Genomic DNA, 19,226 nt, shown 5'->3' with positions numbered 1-19,226 from the left:
GGTCACACAACTAGGAAAAGTGAGCTAGGATTAGAAGTCAGGCCATCTTGCACTGGAGTCTGTTTTCTTAACTGCTAGTAGATAAAATAACTCACATTTTCTCTAGGGTGAATTGTTGGCCTAAAAAAGGAAAAAAATTAAAACCTAAAGTTTAAGAAAAATTATATTGTTTGATTACATATGGCAGGTCAGAGGTTATTTCTGTTAATTCACTGGAATCCAGTTTGAACATAAAAACCTTTCACATCAATTATTATTTTTCTTACAATTCAATTATGTTCAGCAGGTGTATCCCAATACTCTCCTGTGCTGTCAAGACAATCAAGATCCTATTGTGTGTGCTATCATTGGTAGATTCCTCATCTAGGCACTCTTTGGCCAGTGTTTAGTCCAAATGCTGTATTATGTGAAACAGCAGAACTCTAGGGCACATTAGAAAGGAATTTTATCTTTACTTTGACCTAATATATGTGAAGTGGCACTTATACAAGTCCCATGTATTTAGCAAGTGAAGGTGTATATTTTCTATGTTCTTTATTGTAGCACAGGAGAGGGTTATTAGGGAAAAGGCCTGTATGCTCTCTGAGGCCTGTCTGTTCTTTATGTAGATATTGTATGGCTAGAATGCCACTCATGGTCATTCTCAACAAATATGGCCTATGTAATTTCAACATAAATCAAGAGTTCCAGCTCAATCTAGATATGCTCATTTTGTCTCAGATATTGTGTGTCTAGCTTTCCATTTGTAGCCTTCAAGGAAATTTTAATATATAATATGTATTAAAACATAGAATCTTATTTTCAATATTTATTTCCTAATTATGTCCTACTACATTAGGTTTTATTTTCATTTATTACATTTTTATTGGGTTCATTTCTTTGTGACAGGAACTTTATTAGTTGCTAGTGATACAGATAAGGTCCATTCTCTGTTCTCAAGGATCTAAGTCTATAGGCAGCAGACAAAAGGCAATACAGAATTATGGAAATATGTATGGAAAGTGCATTCTGAGAGGGGTATCGCTTGGGGAAAGCCACGTCGGCTTGCCGCAGATGTATGCAGTCTGGTAGGTCTACAATGTGATTACTTAAGTTTCAATATCTGATTTTTTTAATAGGCTTGAAATTGGTTTATCAGGTCTGGAAGTGACTGGAGTTGGGAGTACTCAGTTACACACCACAAACTGATAATATCTGTGTGAAAGCCATTAATACTAATGTATTAATTTATGAGAAATGCAATTATGGGGGAGCTAGGATAGTTGAGTCTGCTGGTTATCTTCCTTGTATTGACCAAATTACAATGAAGGCTAAATCCAAATTATAATCAGAGGATTGCTTGGTAAATATGGAATGGAAACAATAGAAATGAGTCTGGTGCTTTTAATGGCTAATATTTCAAGCCTGCTGCGGCCCTATCCACTTGAGTCATATGTGTCTTACATTCTTTGAGTTGGATAATGCTAAAAATACACTGCCATTTTCCTTTCTCCTTTTAAATTTTCTTTGCTGACCAATATCTTTTGATGTGGAACATTCTTTCATTAGTAGTAATACTGTCAATCAGGTCTTTGGAAGATACTTCAGTTTCTGTTTGCTGAGTGTTATGCTTATTTCACAAATTAACTTCCCTGAACTTTATTGTGGTAGAATTTACATAACAGAATTTACCATTTTAACCATTTTTTTAAGCTGTTACTAGCAATCTCAGAATAAAGACATTTTAACCATTTTTAAGTACATTCACGTTCCTACACAACCATCACTACCATCTAGCTCCAGAACTTTTTCATCCAAACTGAAATTCTGTACCCATTAAACAGTAAGCTTCTGGCCAGGCAGTTGCTCACGCCTGTAATCCCAGCACTTTGGGAGGCTGAGGTTGGTGGATTACCTGAGGTCAGGAGTTTGAGACCAACCTGGCCAACATGATGGCCGTCTCTACTAAAAATACAAAAATTAGCCACGTGTGGTAATGAATGCCTGTAGTCCCAGCTACTTGGGAGGCTGAGGCATGAGAATCACTTGAACCCAGGAGGCAGAGGTTGCAGTGAGCTGAGATTGCACCACTGCACTCCAGCCTGGGCAACAGAGGGAGATTCCGTCTCAAAAACAAACAAACAAAACCAATAAGCTCCCAATACTTCTGCCCTCCAGCCCTTGGCAACCACATTCCACTTTGTCTTTGAATTTGTTACTCTAAGTAGTTCATAAAAGTGGGATAACACAGTATTTGCCATTTTGTGACTGGCTTGACATATCATAATGTCTTCAAGAGTCATCTAGGATGTCGTATGTATCAGAATTTTCTTCCTTTTTAAGGCTGAATAATATTCCAATGTGTGTATACGTCACATTTCTTTTAACCATTCATCCCTTGATGAGCACTTGGATTGCCTCCACCTTCTGGCTTTTGTGAATAATGCTGCTGTGAACATAGATGTACAAGTATCTGTCCAAGTTCCTGCTTTTGCTTCTTTTGGGTATATACCTAGAATTGAAATTGCTGGATCATCTAATTTTAATTAGAATCTCCATACTCAGATGATCTTATTTCCTTATTTTTCAAATGTGTGGGTCTATGTGTGGTTTTGGCAGGGAAGGGACAGGATAAGTCTCTGTTGTTCCCACATACTCCCCATGACTGTTAAGTGCTGTGATAGAAGCATATGGTTTGATGAGAATTCTACGAGGGACAAATGTTTCAAAGGGTCTCTGTATTTTCACCAGCAATAACTAATAAATCATCTGGCTTCTCTGTTCCCACTATAAAAATTATAAAATGAAGAAAATGATGCATGTTTTAGCATCTTGGTAATATGGTCAACATAAATGCAGGATATTTAAACACTCAGGGGTTTTCAAAATAAGACTGTTAATAAAAATTTATAACTGCAGAAAATTTATATACTGTAAAATTCCTTTCATACTTTATATCTTAAACCTATTCATTTTACAATGTTAATGAAATGGCTATATTTCTTTACTATAGTCCTTGTATTTAAGATTATTTTATCAACACATACTTATGCAATCAGAGTGAAAGAACACAGTGATAAACTGCCTTATCTGCTAAACTTAACATTATTTAGAACTTGAGAGCTACAGTTAAGTCATTCCATAACCATTGTTTATCAAGGGCTTAAATAATTAGTCAAGAAATGAAATAAATTACTATGCCGAAAATAAAACCCAAATATTTTTATTATTTTTCTAATTATCAAATATTTCAGATTTTGAAAAAAATTAAATACTATAAACAACTTCTGTGAGGCCAACATTCAACTTGAGATAAAATCATCCAATACAGTTGAAGCTATATATCCTATATACTTGATACATTCAGGATTCCGACTTTGATGTTTATATTCTCATGTGTTCATTTGTAGTTATATGAAAAAATTTAAACCCCATGTAACAAACTACTTGCTGAATCACTGGATCATTTTTACCTATAACTGAAATTAGGGAGTAAAATAAAAATGTGATACATCTCATTATTTTCACACAATAAAGGAGAGTTTATCTCTGCTATTCTACTTACCTTCCCCTTCCCTGCCCTGCACTACTACAAACCTCCTTTGAGGGTATGTTACCTAGACATGTCTTTTTAGTACTGAACTTGTTCACATTTCTCACATCAACATGTACTATCTATGTTACTGTTTTGGGAATTATTCTTTTCTATCCTGTTAGAAAGACTATTAAATTGCACTGGTTAACACTGGGTTCCTCCATTTGTGTTCTTCATGACTAGCATGAGGCTATTTTTAGTGATGATGACATTTATAACATTTAAGACAGGAGAAATATACTGAATGAAAATCAAGGTTCAGCTTTAGCTAGACAAGATGAATCAATAAAATCTAACAAGATAGAGTTCTACAGGAAAAATGTCTTAAGAGTTTGGTTTAATCAATAAGCATGTGAAGGATAAGCCATCATTTAACAGCACTACCTGTTGACAATTTGAGGTTTTAGTGACATAAAGTCAATCAGTGATATGTGGTTGTCAAAATAACTAAAGTGGTATTTGGCAGCATTAAAAAAAAAAAAAAAAGCATCCAGAACAAGGGAAGTGGTACTCTCTTTCACAGCATATCTGATCACCTCTTGTATTTAACTCTTGTGCTATATAATAAATAATAAACTGGAACTTAGAGAATTACCAGGATAGTGGGAGAAATGTGAAACCATATCATATGAAAAATAGTAAAGGCTCCAGTAATATTTATTCAATGCTGTTGACACCAATTTAAAAGTTATCTTTAAATATTTGAAGAGTTATGTAAAGATAACTTTTGACTCAATATATAACAAATTGTAAATTCCATTACAAAAATAGAATATGCTATCTTATAAGTCCTCCTCTATTATTATAAAACAGAACTGAATGGAAGGGTGGTAATTAATGAAGATTTAAGCTAAAGTAGGGGGCCGGGTGCAGTGGCTCATGCCTGTAATCCCAGCACTTTGGGAGGCCAAGCCAGGAACATTACTTGAGGTGAAGAGTTTGAGACCAGCCTGACCAACATGGTGAAATCTTGTCTCTACTAAAAATACAAAATCAGCTGGGTGTGGTGGCGCATGCCTGTAATCTCAACAACTCGGGAGGCTGAGCCAGAATTGCTTGAACACGGGAGGCAGAGGTTGCAATAAGCCAAGATCACGCCACTGTACTCCAGCCTGGGCGACAGAGTGAGACTGTGTCTGTCTCTTAAAAAAAAAAAAGGAAAGGTAGGAGGTAGGTGGTTGAATTACAGTCTCTAAGGGCTTCTCTAACTTAGCATCAGATAGCTCTATAAGCTAATTCATACAGGTATTAGTCAAGGAGATATTATTATGCCCCTTAGGATCTTTATAATTCAATAGACAATAATACTATAAACCTAGAAAAAGGATGGGGCAGGTCAAAGGGACACAGCAGTCAACTTGTAAGAGCTCCTAATGGTCAAAGCTAGAGGACAATTTGAGCAACAAATCATGATAATGGATTATAACCCAAAGAATGAAATATCCATGAACCCAGAGTTTAAGTGATTTAATAAATAAATGAGGGAGAAGAGAGAAATCTTCCTTATAAAAGATACCAATAAATAATTATAGAAGGAATAAGGATAACAGAAAATCATCACTAGAACTCCACAGTAATAATTAATTGCTGCAGGAAAGATCCACCAATGTATGCTAAAATTAGTGGCATTTCTGAGCTCATGACTCCTTAGAAATTGCCATTATGTCTCCTGACTTGAAGTTAGGAACATTCATGACATGGCAGTTTATTTTGTTCGAAGTAATAGTCATTACAGATTTTGTTTTAATGGAATGTAGGCATCGAAGGGAAGGGAGTTGGTTTCTCTTGTTTATCAACTATCCTTAATACCTAAATAATTCCTATAACAGAGTGGGCCCTTCAAATATCTACTGAGTGAGTAAATATTTTTAAAACATTGACAGGAGAAAGCAGGAAAGAAAGCATGTGTAAGAGATTTCTATCTGATGTTAAAAAAATGTAAGCCTTTTGAGATAAACTTTAAAATAAATAAAAACAAATGAATGTTTTTTGTTACTTTAATTTTACAAATTCAGTTGCTCAAAAACTTAAATAAAATGTCACTTTAATTTTGATGACTAAATTTGGAGAGCTTTTCAAATAATCTTACACCAAGGAAAAATTTTATTACAGATACCAGTTATTTAAAAATACATGGGAAAAGACAAATATACAAAGGTAGTATCATACAACTGATTTCTAAACTCAATACTTTTGAAATACAGAACAATGATCATCACCCCCAGAAGTCAGTTTACTGACACAGATTGATGTTTAACTTGATCTATAACTCTTTTCATTCAATTTTGTTTATAAATGTTACTGAATTTTTAAATTTCGTCCCATATCTGAATTTTGTGGGGTTTTTTTTTTGAATGTTTACTTCTTAAAGTAGTATATAGTTATTTCTTGTAGTTAATGTCAGCAACTATAGGATGCTTTCCTAAGTCACAAGAATTGAATGTGGTTGCTGTTCTGAAGACAGTTACCATTTTGACCTATCTATACTAAGACCCATGTATTCAAAGGCAAAATATTAATCGACAAAATATGGGGGCTGAGAGCAAGAAAACTAAGAAAAGAAAATGTTATCTTTTACTGCAGACCTGCCAAAAAAAGACTCTGTTACTTACTTTGGTACTATTGCAGAGAAGCAGTTTCTGCCAGACCAGAGGCTGGCTATACGGTTGTTCCTTTTATATTTCCTTTTCCAAATGATGACAGACTTTGCCAACTAAATTGTTCAAGCAAATAAGCAGATACCTTTAAATTACCATATACTTTTTAGTTGCTTGAAATTATTTTCTCAATTGGTTTAGCAGCCTTGTGTCTGGAAAAGCAGTAAAACCCACTTTGTTCCAAAATTAGAACACTGACTCTGAGGCTGCTTGTAAAATGCTTGGCTATCTTCTATCACCAATCAGTCATGAAGGTGAACCTCCACCTCCATGAACTCTGTAATGTAATAAATGTAAAAATGACCTCATCGATCAATACACAATATTAAGCCAGCAAATCCAAAAAAGTACCCTCATAAGTAGGAACTGGCTTGTATAAAACAAGAGGATATATATCCTCTTACATAAAACAAGAGAAATATGTATGGTAATAAAAACAATCTTTAATAAACCTGTATAGAGATGATTCTGGTTTACATGTAAGTCTGCTTTAACCATACTGAATGATTGGAAATGTTCTCTTCTTAACACAATTCCCATTCATTGTAAGTTAAGCTGGTCCTAGTTTCTTAGAAATTTTTATTTCCTTGAATTCATCTACTACATCTTCACTGTGTTGCCCTTTAACTTGTAAGCTGGGCCTGCCCAGCCTGCTTCTAAAGCCTCTCTTCAGATACCACATGTATTAAAGAGAGGCATCATTTAACAGAAATCTGCACTTCAAAATAGCACTTGAAGGACCAGCCATTGACTCTCCAATGTAAATACCTCTCATTTCACATTATCACAGGAACAGTGCAGTTTACTAACCACTCCTTCCTTATAAGAAATTCAGTAGCTATAAAAATCTTTGTTCAGTTTCAAAAAATGTCAATACTTATTAATTCCAAAGATCCGAACACCATGTAGTTGTGGCATTTTGGGAATTAGCACACTCAGGAGAGAAGCTGTGTTTAGGATGAAGTGAGTTGAATCATACTTCGTATAGAAACTTGCCAGAAAATATCTGTAGAGATAAAAGTTAAGAATATATATATGTAACATCCAAAAATAAAATTACTTAGAAATTAAACAATTTTAAAGGTAGAAGAAAAGGCCAAAACATAAATACCTAAAAATAAAACTATTTTTGAACACTAAAACAAGAGGAATCCTTTTAGTTTGGCCCCCAGTTTATCTGATTAGGAACTAAACAATTTGTTTAATGGAGGTCCATATTTTCCATTTCTGTAATTGTGTTAAATATGTTTAATAGAACATTTTGCATCCTTTAAAGCAAAAGGTTTTCAAACTAGGGTTCATATGCCCTCTGAAATATCAGATGTAGTTCCGTATTTCCATATATGTTTCTGAAAAAGATCTGGATGCAAAGCATTCATCTTATTCTCAAAAAGTTGTGTGACTCACAGGTTAGGAACCTCTACTGTAAAGCTCTGAAAATGGGGTTTTAGTGCATTAGTACAATTCCTATCTTTGAAGGAAATAAATATTTGGTTGCCCTTTTGATGTTCTCATTTTTGTACTGTAGTTGAGCAGGTCTACAACCAGTTACTGATAACTTGAAAGACACTGTTGTACCATTCCAGCTGCTTCTTAATAATCAAATGCATGTATGTTTTTGGATGTCCAACTGAGAATTTGTTTTAACAAGCCCCAAGCCTAAAGCACCTTTAAAACCATAAATCACCACTGCACCCAAGTGTTACCTTTTACTAGGAAAAAAAAACACGTAAATCACTCAAATCCAGAATGTTTAATATTACCTATGGGTATATCAAGGTACAGACACATCATCTGATTACTCAACGAATAATACAGATAAGATGTAAAGAATAAAACATCCTATCTTATTTGTTCATAAATAAGAAGTTAGTTTACATATAGGTATTTGTCTATTTTTGCAGTACACAAGGAGTATTCTAATCATGTTTAACTACTGACATTAGTTTCTCATAAGGGAAATAAATATCTTATGTAATATGGTTAGAAGAGAGGAGCTACTTCCAAGTATGACTAAAAACATCACAGTCAGAGAATTTTACATATTTTCAGAACCATCTGGATTGAGAAATTCTACAATCCTCCACCTATTTTACAAACTATAGTCAGAAAATTCTTTCTCGAGAGTAAACCATGTTCTTCAATTTTGAAATTCTTTCTTCCTGGTTTCATATATTTGAACGCTATATTTATACTTCCTTTACTGAACAAAATAGGATATCCCTGCAAGCTCATTTCATTTGCCACCATCATTATAGGTTTAATCTATAATCTGATAGGTCAGAAATAATAAACCTTATAATAGGTTCTTCTGACTACAACATATCGTATGTCCCCTTTTTGTCTTTTAATTAAAACTAATTTTGTGTGTAGACCATAAGAAAATTACTTGACTTTTTCAAAAACTTAGACAACCCTCTGATGGTATGCAAAACCCAGGTGGCAATCGGTGTGACAACGTTTATTTGCCAACAGCTATACTGGAAAGAGACCTGTATTACAAGATAGCAGTTTAGGGTTTAACCTGGGCTCTTAACTCCAACTAGGTGCAAGATCTTCAATAAGGTAATGTATTTGAGTCTGTTCCTTTACCTGGAATAACACTCCATGTCACACCTACCTGACAAATGATGATCAAATAGGAAAATGTGAAAGTACTTTGAAAAGTCTTAATGCTATGTAGATGGCTTTAATGCTATTTTTTCAGTTAAGCAATTTAATCAGAATATTTGAAATCCTACCTGCCGGTCAAAAGTATATTTTGAGAAATATAGACACTGTATAGAGGTACCTCTCAGCTGACCTTCTGTGTGATAGCTGTGATTAAAAATTCAGAATATGTCAGGTGTTTTGCATATATTATAATGCTATATAGATGAGAAAACTGAGACTGTGAAGAAATTGCCAAAACTCACAAAACTTCAAAGTAGTTGAGCCAAAATCCAAATTTAGGGCCATCTGAATAACCAATATTTTTGTTATTACATGCATGCATGCATTCATTATTTATTTAATAAATTGGGTCTTGCTCTGTCGCCCAGACGGAGTACAGCAGTGTGACTACAGCTCTCTGCAGCCTCCAACTCCTAGGCTCAGACCACCTTCCTGCCTCAGCCTCCCCTGCAGCTTGCATTTATTTTTGTTAGGCCACACCAATACTTTTCTTTGAGGTTAATTTTATATGGGACTAAATCAATTCAAAATTTGTCCTCAAAGTGTTATAAATTAAGGAAGAATAACCCCATTATTTTATGCTCAGTTTATTCCTTTCACTTGAAAAATGCCTTCCCTTACTTAACTATCTATCTAAAACCTATCCTCTCTTAAGTTCTAGCATAAGGATTGCCAACACCTCCAAGAAGTCTTTTGTGCTACACCAGGCTACACTGACTATCATGGACATTATTATATATAACCTATGTGGTACAGAGTATTACGATATATGAGCAATACTTCTATTATGTGCAGGCCACTGTACTTTGGAATTCAAAGCAATCCATGTCCTTATAAATTCTTTGGAGGGACAAAATAAAACATATATACAATTTTTATTTGTCAATTATACCTCAATAAAACTGGAGGAAAAAGGAGGTGGCATTTCAGATAGGAGACAGGATTTGAACAAAGAAACAGAAATAGGACTACACATGAAATATTCAAGAAATGCTGCTTAGGAGGCCAAGTAGGAGTTGGGTGGGGATAAAATACTTACATAAAGGGAAAATGAGGTAGGAACTATTTTCTGGAAGGCCCAGAATATCAGACAAGAAGAAATTAGATACGAGATGCAAGGTTACATGCAATCCAGATAGATACCTCATTTATTTCTTACAACATTACGATTGAATTAGGTATCACTAGCTAGAATTTTATATATGAGCAAACCAAGCTGGCTGAGTGATATATATAGGACTCCACCCAGGTCTGTCCTATAATGAAAGCCTGACCTCTTTTTTTCTAAACCATACTCTTTCCCAAGGAGTCTGAATATCTTAATAGGTTGGGTGGCCAACGAAATTCTTCTGATTGTCTAAATCATCGCTTAGGGAGATTAATCTGATAGTGTAATATAGAACATGATTATGTATTTTGTGTTCTTATAAGAAACCTAAGGACAGGGCCTGGAATACATGTGACCTGTGTATACTAAATGTCCAGGTGCACTGATTAGCATATAATATTGTCTCCATATGTACTGACTGAAGTGAAAACTAGTTTATTATCAACTTGTTAAAAATTTTGTCTATAATTTATATTCTATCTGAGGTGCTACTTATTGATAGAAGCTTTCAACAAAATATTTTCTAATTCCAATTCAATCTTCAAAGGATATCTTCCTCTTATCCAATCCTCCTCATATCTAAAAATGTCTGCCACTTACAGAATTATTGGAGAAATTGTGAAAAACTTCCGTGAAGATGTAAACTGTACTCCATAGTCCAGTTGTTCCCAATGAGTTAGGAGTCTTGCTTTACCCTGGTCAGGAGTTTCGAAAGGTGTTCCTTTCACTGCATGCAAAAATACATACATCCCCTGGAAAACAAGCAAGGGGGTATAAATGATCAGTATCAAATACAAAATTAGCTGTCAGTAAGCATTAACGAGGTCCCAAGCTGTTTGTGAGAGTGTGATTTAACTGAGTTCGTTTTAAGTTTTTATATAATAGTGACAGGCTGTGGCCAATTTCTTTATAATAAAATGGAGCTTTCTGGGGTATGTAAATATTATTATCTGAGAATTGGTAAAATGAAAGTAACCTGTTTGCATTTCTTTTTCATTAAACTGAAAATAAGTATCAGAGTAGCTTCATATCTTTACATTCAGATTTTCTTACACTTTTCCTATTAGGAAATAGGATTACGTTTTCCCCAATGTATAGGAGGTTTTTCTTCAGGGTATATTAATAAATTTTATGATACTTAAAAAATGATAAAGACATACAAACTGGTAGAAAACAACAAAATGATTAAAGACTACTGGGAAAAATAGTTTTTAGATATTTAATGACGACCACCTTTGCCTTAATAGTTCTCTTCCAAAGCAACAAAGATATAATAGGTATAATGTTCCACTCAATTCCCTTTTAAAATCACCATTGTGCCTCAATAGTGTTTCTTCGTAAGTCAGTTTTTAAAACTCAAAGCAAATAACATTACTAAAAGCCATTCTGTCAGATCAAAATCTAAACATGTATTTTTTTTTATTAATAGGGTAGAAAAACCCAATATATACTAGATTTGGTTTCCTTGAGAGGATGATACCCATTTAGATTGATAGGCAGTGTTTCATTCAGCATCACTGCTTGAGGCACTGTAACAGGATAATGCCTAAATATTATCATGACACAAAATTTTTCCTTCTAGATACTACAATGTGATGTCATTTTTCCTACCTCAACTTTTAATGATTATATAGAAAAATTAGGGATTTGAAATTTTATATGACACCAGGTTAACCAAACCCTTCCTTTTAAGGCTTAGTCTACTTCATAGTTATTTTATTAGGCAATTCAGAAGTTGTTTAGCTACAATTACAAAGCTATGGAGGAAAGGACTCATGTTCAGTTGGATTTAACCCACCAAATATTTAATAAGTGGCTATATGTACAAGACACAGGACATATATGCACATATGAAATTGAATGACATGTACCCAAGCCTTGGAAAAATTCAATCTGCTAAGAGATGGTAAGGAAAAAAAAATAAGCATGAACAACTAGAAAGTAGGGCAGAAACTGCTATCAAGGTACAATCAGAGTACTCAGCAAATGGGAGAGGAGGGAAAGGTTCCTTGTTGCTATGGCAAAAGTCTTGATGTGACCTCGTTAATCACCTCATTCTTAAAGGTTCAGCTCAAATACAATTCCTTAGAAAAACCTACCTCATTAGTAATAATCTCTTGTCTATGTGGTTGTATACAATTTTATTGAAAATACTATTACAGTACAATATATCATGTTAGAGTTGTTTGCATGATGTTTATTTTCCCATTAGCCTAAATACACTAGGAATAAGCACTAGTACACTGCAAGCATTAGAAATGTTGGAACATGACATTACACCAAGGAGTATTTATTCTGTAAGCACTAGGAAACCATTTTCATATGGGCTTTAAAGTGAATTATAAAACAGAAAGTTTATGTTTTCAAATTCTCAGGGGGTATAGGACCCCAAAAAAGTTAAGAACCTCTATTCCAGACGACATACATGTTAGAATCTAAGAGAATCATCATCCTGTCATTATTTCCTCAAACCACCTGTACTTAAATCGTGTTTAAAGTATCTAAACAGTTTATTTTATATATCTTTTCAGTGAAAAAGAATAAAATCGTATCTGGCCATATATCTTCTACCCCAGTATTACTTTTAAAATTGTTTTTATACAGAAAAGTTTGTGATGATTATTCCTACATTAAAAGAATTAGGGAACAAAAGCATGTAACTCATGGCTAGTCCTTACTGAATACCTACTGAATCAAAGTGAATCATTCATTTTTAAAACTGGGCCAAGAATCTTGTGATTAATACCTCTAAGGGTGAACTGTAGCACTTAATAAAACAACTAGTCTAAGTTTCCACTGTATGGTTCAGAAAGGCAAATACACTGTATTTTTCTGACCGGGTGTAATAATTAGGTCCATTTTCTCATCTTTAAAGGCATTCAGTATGTATTTCAGATTTTTAATTGGTTTAATGTAGGCTATTTTCAAAGTAAACTTAAATTTGGAGTCATGTAATTACAACTCCTATAGCTAATTAGTTAAGTTTTTAGTGTGGTAAACTAATCACAAGTAAATCACAAGTTTGCTTTTCTATATATACAATGTCAATTACCAATCATTTGTCCATGGTCAACCAACTTGAAACATGGTTAGAGGCTGGTGGTGGTGCAGAGGATAGCTTCTAAAATATATTTAATACATGTGCCACTGGAGAAAAGCCTAACTTATTCAGCAAATGTTTAAAGACGTTTTTAGAGATATAAAAATTAAAACATAAAAAAGAGATAAACTGCTAATTCTAAAACTAGGACAAACACAAGATTAAAGAATGCAGCATGGGAGTTGTGTAGATTCCTGGAGGGATAGTTTTGCTGGGCAAGCAGGAATCAGGCAGAGGAGGAAGAAGGGGGTGGTATTAACATAGTAGAGACTGGGCTGGGCGTGGTAGCTCATGCCTGTAATCCCAGCACTTTAGAGGCAGGTGGATCACCTGAGGTCGGGAGTTTGAGTCCAGTCTGGCCAACATGGTGAAGCCCCATCTCTACCAAACATACAAAAATTAGCCAGGCGTAGTGGTTCATGCCTGTAGTCCCAGCTATTAGGGAGGCTGAGGCAGGAGAATCGCTTGAACCTGGGAGGTGCAGGGTGCAGTGAGCTGAAATTACACCACTGCACTCCAGCCTGGATGACAGAGAGACTCCATCTCAAAAAAAAAAGAGTAGACACTGAGTGCCATGGCTCACTCATGCTTTGGGAGTCTGAGACAGGAGGATCTCTTGAGGCCAGGAGTTTGAGACTAGCCTGGGTAACATAGCAAGACATCCCCATCTCAATCAATCAATCAGCTGAGCATGGTGGCACACACCTGTCTATAGTCCTAGCTACTTGGGAGGCTGAGGTAGGAGGATCACTTGAGACCAGGCGTTCAAGGCTACAGTGAGCTATGATCATGCCACTGCACTCCAGCCTAGGTAACAGAGTAAGGCCCTGTCTCTGTAAAAAAACTAAATGGCTGGGTATGGTGGCTCATGCCTGTAATCCTAGCACTTTTGGAGGTGGTGCAGGACTGCTTGAGGCCAGGAGTTTAAGACCAGCCTGGACAACAAAATGAGTCCCTATCACTATTAAAATAAAAGAATAGCCAGGGTGTTGTCATGTGCCAACATAGTGAGACACTATCACTATTAAAACAAAAAAAAATTAACTGGGTGTGATGGCACATGCCTGGAGTCCTAGAATTTCTCAGAAGGCTAAGGTAGGAGGAGCTATGATCACGACAGTCTCTTAAAAAAAAAAAAAAAAAGAGTACTTGGTCAAAGGGAAAAGAAAATACAGTAGCAAAGTTTAAGCCAAAGCAATAAAATGAGAGCAAAATGATTTTCTTTACTGCTAGTGTACAGCCTGTATTTAGAGATGGTTGAGATAAGGTGAACTCTCCTTGTTTCTGCACTGTTATCAACTGGTCTTGTATGTCACACAAGAAACTTGGATTTTACCATGACTGCAATGGATAATCACTGAAGGACTTAAGAGTATGACTTTAAGCAAACATGCATTTTTAAAACATCACTCTGCCAAGCTGGAATGGAGAAGGGTAGGGAAGCATCATGAAGACCATTTGATTTATTTGAATAATTTACTTGAGGAAAAAAATGAGGGTATGGGCATCAAGTTGAGAGTAAAGCAGAAGACACTGCTCTGAGCAAATGGATATGGAATATAAAGGAAAAGAAGTTATCCTAAGATTTAGGTGACCTTGTTCTTGTTTGCATAGGATGATTCTGATTATACCTATTCTTTTGTAGTAGTTATTATCAGAGCTCCATTTTACTCTCAAAACAGTCTGTTTGGACTATACATTACAGATTGAGTACCCCTTATCCAAAATGCTTGGGAGGAGAAGTGTTTCAGATTTTGGATTGTTTTGGATTTTGGAATACTTCCATATACATGAGAGATATCTTGGGGACAGGACCCAGTCTAAACATGAAATTCATTTATGTTTCATATACATCCTACACACAACACAGTCTAAAGCTAATTTTTTATGGTATCTTTAATAATTTTGTACATAAAGTTTTGACTGCACTTTAATTGCAATCTGTCAGGAGGTCAGGTATGGAATTTTCTACTTGTGGCATTGTACTGGTGCCAAAAAAGTTTTGAATTTTAGAACATTTTCTATTTTTGGGTTTTCTGATTAAGGATGCTCAACCTGTATATTAATTGCTTTACCATTAATATTCAGCTATCTGGCTTGGCCTTTAGATAAGATTAACAGTGAAGTCAGAGGAGCAGATTACGGGTGGTAAGGGACTAATCAGGAATAAGATAAGTACCATTTATACTTGTTTGGTTTAAAGTGCAAGGTAATCTGGTGATATAAATAAATACAAGCATCCTTATTCTACAGGTAGAAACTGAAAATATGGGTAGATGAAGTAACCTAGGTAGAATCATAGCATAAGAAGAGATGAAGAAAAGAACTTTGGGAATAGCAATATTTAAGAGAAGAAAAGAGAAGGAAGACCCCATCAGAAGAAAGAGAAGGTCAGAAATACATGCAGGTGATCCTATGGAAGCCAAAGGAAGAGTGTCAATAAAAGGGAGATCATTAGTGTAACATAATTCAGAGAAGTCACTATTTAAAAGAAAACATAGTTTGCCCTTACAAAGTCTATCACATAAAATGGACTAAATGGACACATATTTATCATGTCTACCAGCGCATCATTCCTGTCCTCCTCCAGTCAACTTCAAATATCCTCCAGAAGATAGAAAATAAATATTATTATTATTGTTATTATTTGAGACATGGTCTCACTCTGTCACTCAGGTTGGAGTACAGAACAATCTTGGCTCACTGCGACCTCCGCCTCCCAGGCTAAAGTGATTCTCCCACCTCAGCCTCCTGAGTAGCTGGGACTACAGATGTGCCACCACCACATCAGCTAATGTTTTCTATTTTTTTGTAGAGATGGGGTTTCAGATTTCACCATATTGCCCAGGCTTCGAAATCCTGAGCTCAAGTGTTCTGCCCACCTCAGCCCCGCAAAGTGCTGGGATTACAGGCATGAGCCACCGTGCCTGGACAAAATAAATGTTAATTTTTAAAAATCTGTTTCTCCTGTTTTCCTGTCTTAATGCTTTAGGTTCATTTAAAAAAATATCTTTCAACGAATTTTCTGCTAAACTGGATTCAATTAAAACTCTCAACTAGCTCTATTTCCTTCTTTACACATTACTTTAATAGGCTGTTAAAGACAAGAAAAGTTGCTATCAGGATTGTTGTGTGTGTGTGTTTTTTTTTTTTTTTTTTTTTTGTAAAAGGCAGTTTCCAGGGCTGCATAATATGTCAGTAGAGTCAATCAAAACTTTGATGCTTTGTAGAGCTAATACGAGAGAGTGATATTCAACAAGCAGCAGCTAAGGCACCATAAGATTCTGAATCATATAAGATATGATTAAGTTAAAAACTTAAATACTGAAACAGTATACTTACACAATTTAGACAGATAAGTTAACAAGGATTGAAACTAAAATGATCTATTTTCTAGAGTTTATACAATAAGAGAAAAAAAAGTCTTACTTAGAAAAAGGCCCAATGTAATGTAAAAGAAAGAGAAAATTCTATCCCAGATTAGAATTTTTCAAAATTAAGTCTTATATACTAAAAAACGACTAAACTATGCACTTTAAATGAGTGCATTTTATTGCATGTTAAAAGCTGTTAAAAAAAAATGAAGTCATATATATCATAAAACCTTAAGCTTTTTTAAAAACTGTGTTTAAACACACATATCATAAAATTTACCATCTTAGCCCCTTCTTTTTTTTTTAAACAAGCAGTCTGGAGTGCAGTGGCACGATCTTGGCTCATGCAACCTCTGCCTCCCAGGTTCAGGCGATTCTCCTGCCTTAGCCTCCCCAATAGCTGAGACTACAGGCATGCAGTATTTTTAGTAGAGATGGGGTTTCACTATGTTGGCCAGGCTGGTTTCAAACTCCTGACCTTGTGATCCACCCGCCTTGGCCTCCCCAAATGCTAGGATTTTAAATGTACAATTGACTGGTATTAAATAGATTCACATTGTTGTGCAATCATCACCATTACCATCCACATCCAGAACTCTTCATTTTGCAAACCAAAAACTCTGTACCCATTAAGCAGTAACTTTCCATTCCTTCCTCCCTTTAACTTCTGGCAACCACTAAAACTAAAGCTTTTAAGTAGTATAATGTGAAATTCTTACCAGATTATGTATAATATTTGTTAAAGTCCAAGCAACAGGAACGCTGAAGAAGGGAATGCTGAGTAAGACAATATGAAGCAAGCCAACTCCCAATGCATATGTCAGCCACATACCCCGACTGTTCATGACACGGGTATTTGGATTCACTTCACTGTGGGCGACTCCAACATTCATGTTTGCTCTGTAGGAAAGTAATGAAATGAATCAACACTGATACAACTGGCAACCTAAACACCCTCAATTCTGACATGACAAGGTACGTGTATTACGAGGATTATTTTTTCCTAGATATTTTGAAATAGCACACAAACACCATCCAAAATATGCTACTTGTAGATGCTGATGACAGCAGTAAAGAATCTTCAACATTTGACTTGATGGTAAGATAAGACTTATTTTTTATGGTTCTATTTGAAAAAATAGTTAAAATGCTTTTCCTGAAGTTTGTTTTCTAGCATGTTATTTTGCTGAATAAGAAAATTCAAATTCAAAGAGAAAACCTACATTTTCTTATATCATGAGAGCAAAGTGAAACGCCAGAAGCTAAATTTACCAATAAATTTATATTAAAAAGAAAAAGCAGAACTCACCCAGCCAGTCCGTCAAGTAGCCAGACTCTTATATCTGACTTAATGTATCCATAAAGAATGGTCAGAGTTCAGATCACTTCTTTCTGAATATTGAATGTGGAAGGTACATGCTGTTGATATAATGTGGTGTAAAATTTACATGGTCAAAGGATAATATTTCTCAACTTTGTGATATAACTAGGTGAAAGCAAGGAGTCTTCTTAATATTTCTCTAGTCAACTCCTCAAAAACTTCAGTTTTCTTTTTAAAAAGTTTTTCCCTGGGTATGTCTTTGTAGCAAAAATAACAATAAAAAATAAATAATAAAAAAAAAGTTTTTCCCTTCTCCTTTTCCATTGAAGATGGACTCCAAAGGAAGAACTGATAATAGTTTTCAGTTCTTTTAATGATGCTGTTTACTTGGGTCTAAGTATTCCTTAAAATAAAACTGTCCTGAAGAACACCTATCATCTGAGGGGGTGGAAAACGAGGCTATATTATATTTGGAACAACTGTGATTTTAAAAAATAAACGCTTGTATTACGGAGTTCGCATACGGAGAAGAATTTCTCATAACCCCATCCAGCAAGTGTTTCCGGAGTATAATGCTCCTTCCCCTTTAAAAACCCATGGAACAGGCATCAAGGCTTAAGGTGACCAAAAGTTAGATACACTAAGACCGCTAAAGTCTCCAATTTACATGTGTAAATCTTTCGTCTAAACATCCATCATTTATCATACATTATTTTTAACTAGACTATGCCAACACTCAAGATAGTTTTCCCACTTTCTACAGGATGGAGGCCTGAAATTTACATCTCAGCTGGAAGGCAAAGCTGGTGCGGTACTCACCCTACTCCATTCCCCCCAGCAGGTTTGCCGGGCTGCCCCAGGACTGGCAAACAATGGCCTTATAGACCGTGAAGAGGCTGTCGGCTCTGCCCTTGTTGGTGCCTCCGAAGGCGGCGACCCCTCAGGGAAGCCCCCCTGCCAGGCGGGCAGCCCAAGCGCTCCGGGCCAGAGAAACTCCACTGCTACCACCTCCCCACCCGCCCCTTCCTTCTCGCGGCCGCACGTCACGTAGGACCCCGGCAAGACAGCAAGGATTTGCTTGGGGGCGAGCCTCTGAGGCCACTTGGCCCGCATGGCCACGCAAGGCGCCGCAGATGCAGCCGGAGCCCACTTTTTCCTCTTAGGACGACCCTAGGTCGCCAGCAGTTCCCTATCGACGACGGCGACTGTACAGCATCCGTCGCGTTCCTGCCCACTTACCCGCCACCCTACTCCGAGCCGCCAGCTTGCAGCAGGTCCAGCCCGGCGGCTAAGGCCGCGGATTGACGCTCTCAGCCCAGGCGCTGCGCAGCTTTCGGAAGCTTTCACCGGAAGACTCGCTGCCAGCTGATTGGCTGCAAGCAACGCCAATCCCACTTTTCGCCACAGAGAGGCGGGACT

General features: G+C 36.0%; 2 protein-coding genes across 5 annotated transcripts in view; one reads left to right on the top strand and one right to left on the bottom strand.

Annotated features, from left to right (window-relative positions):
- Positions 1-19,226, top strand: part of PMS1 (PMS1 homolog 1, mismatch repair system component) — a 116,906-nt gene that overhangs the window by 1,071 nt on the left and 96,609 nt on the right. The window lies entirely within an intron of this gene.
- Positions 5,558-19,139, bottom strand: ORMDL1 (ORMDL sphingolipid biosynthesis regulator 1). Of its 4 annotated transcripts, none has more exons than XM_012464121.3 (5): positions 19,047-19,125; positions 17,796-17,905; positions 17,206-17,386; positions 10,613-10,764; positions 5,558-7,237 (listed from the first exon to the last, which is right to left on the bottom strand). In XM_012464121.3, exons 3-5 carry the CDS (start codon positions 17,377-17,379, stop codon positions 7,102-7,104), a joined length of 462 nt encoding a protein of 153 aa, XP_012319544.1. In that variant the 5' UTR covers positions 17,380-17,386; positions 17,796-17,905; positions 19,047-19,125; the 3' UTR covers positions 5,558-7,101. The 4 variants fall into 4 exon arrangements, with proteins under 4 accessions (XP_012319544.1, XP_012319546.1, XP_012319545.1 ...); XM_012464123.3 differs by having other exon boundaries at positions 17,796-17,878; positions 19,047-19,105; XM_012464122.3 differs by lacking the exon at positions 17,796-17,905 and having other exon boundaries at positions 19,047-19,139.

Source organism: Aotus nancymaae, unplaced genomic scaffold, assembly GCF_030222135.1.
Source record: "Aotus nancymaae isolate 86718 unplaced genomic scaffold, 86718_ANA_hifiasm-v0.15.2.pri h1tg000008l, whole genome shotgun sequence".
Classification (NCBI taxonomy): Eukaryota; Metazoa; Chordata; class Mammalia; order Primates; family Aotidae; genus Aotus; species Aotus nancymaae.
Note: the sequence above shows the minus strand (reverse complement) of the source record. Positions and strands in the feature narration are given on the sequence as shown.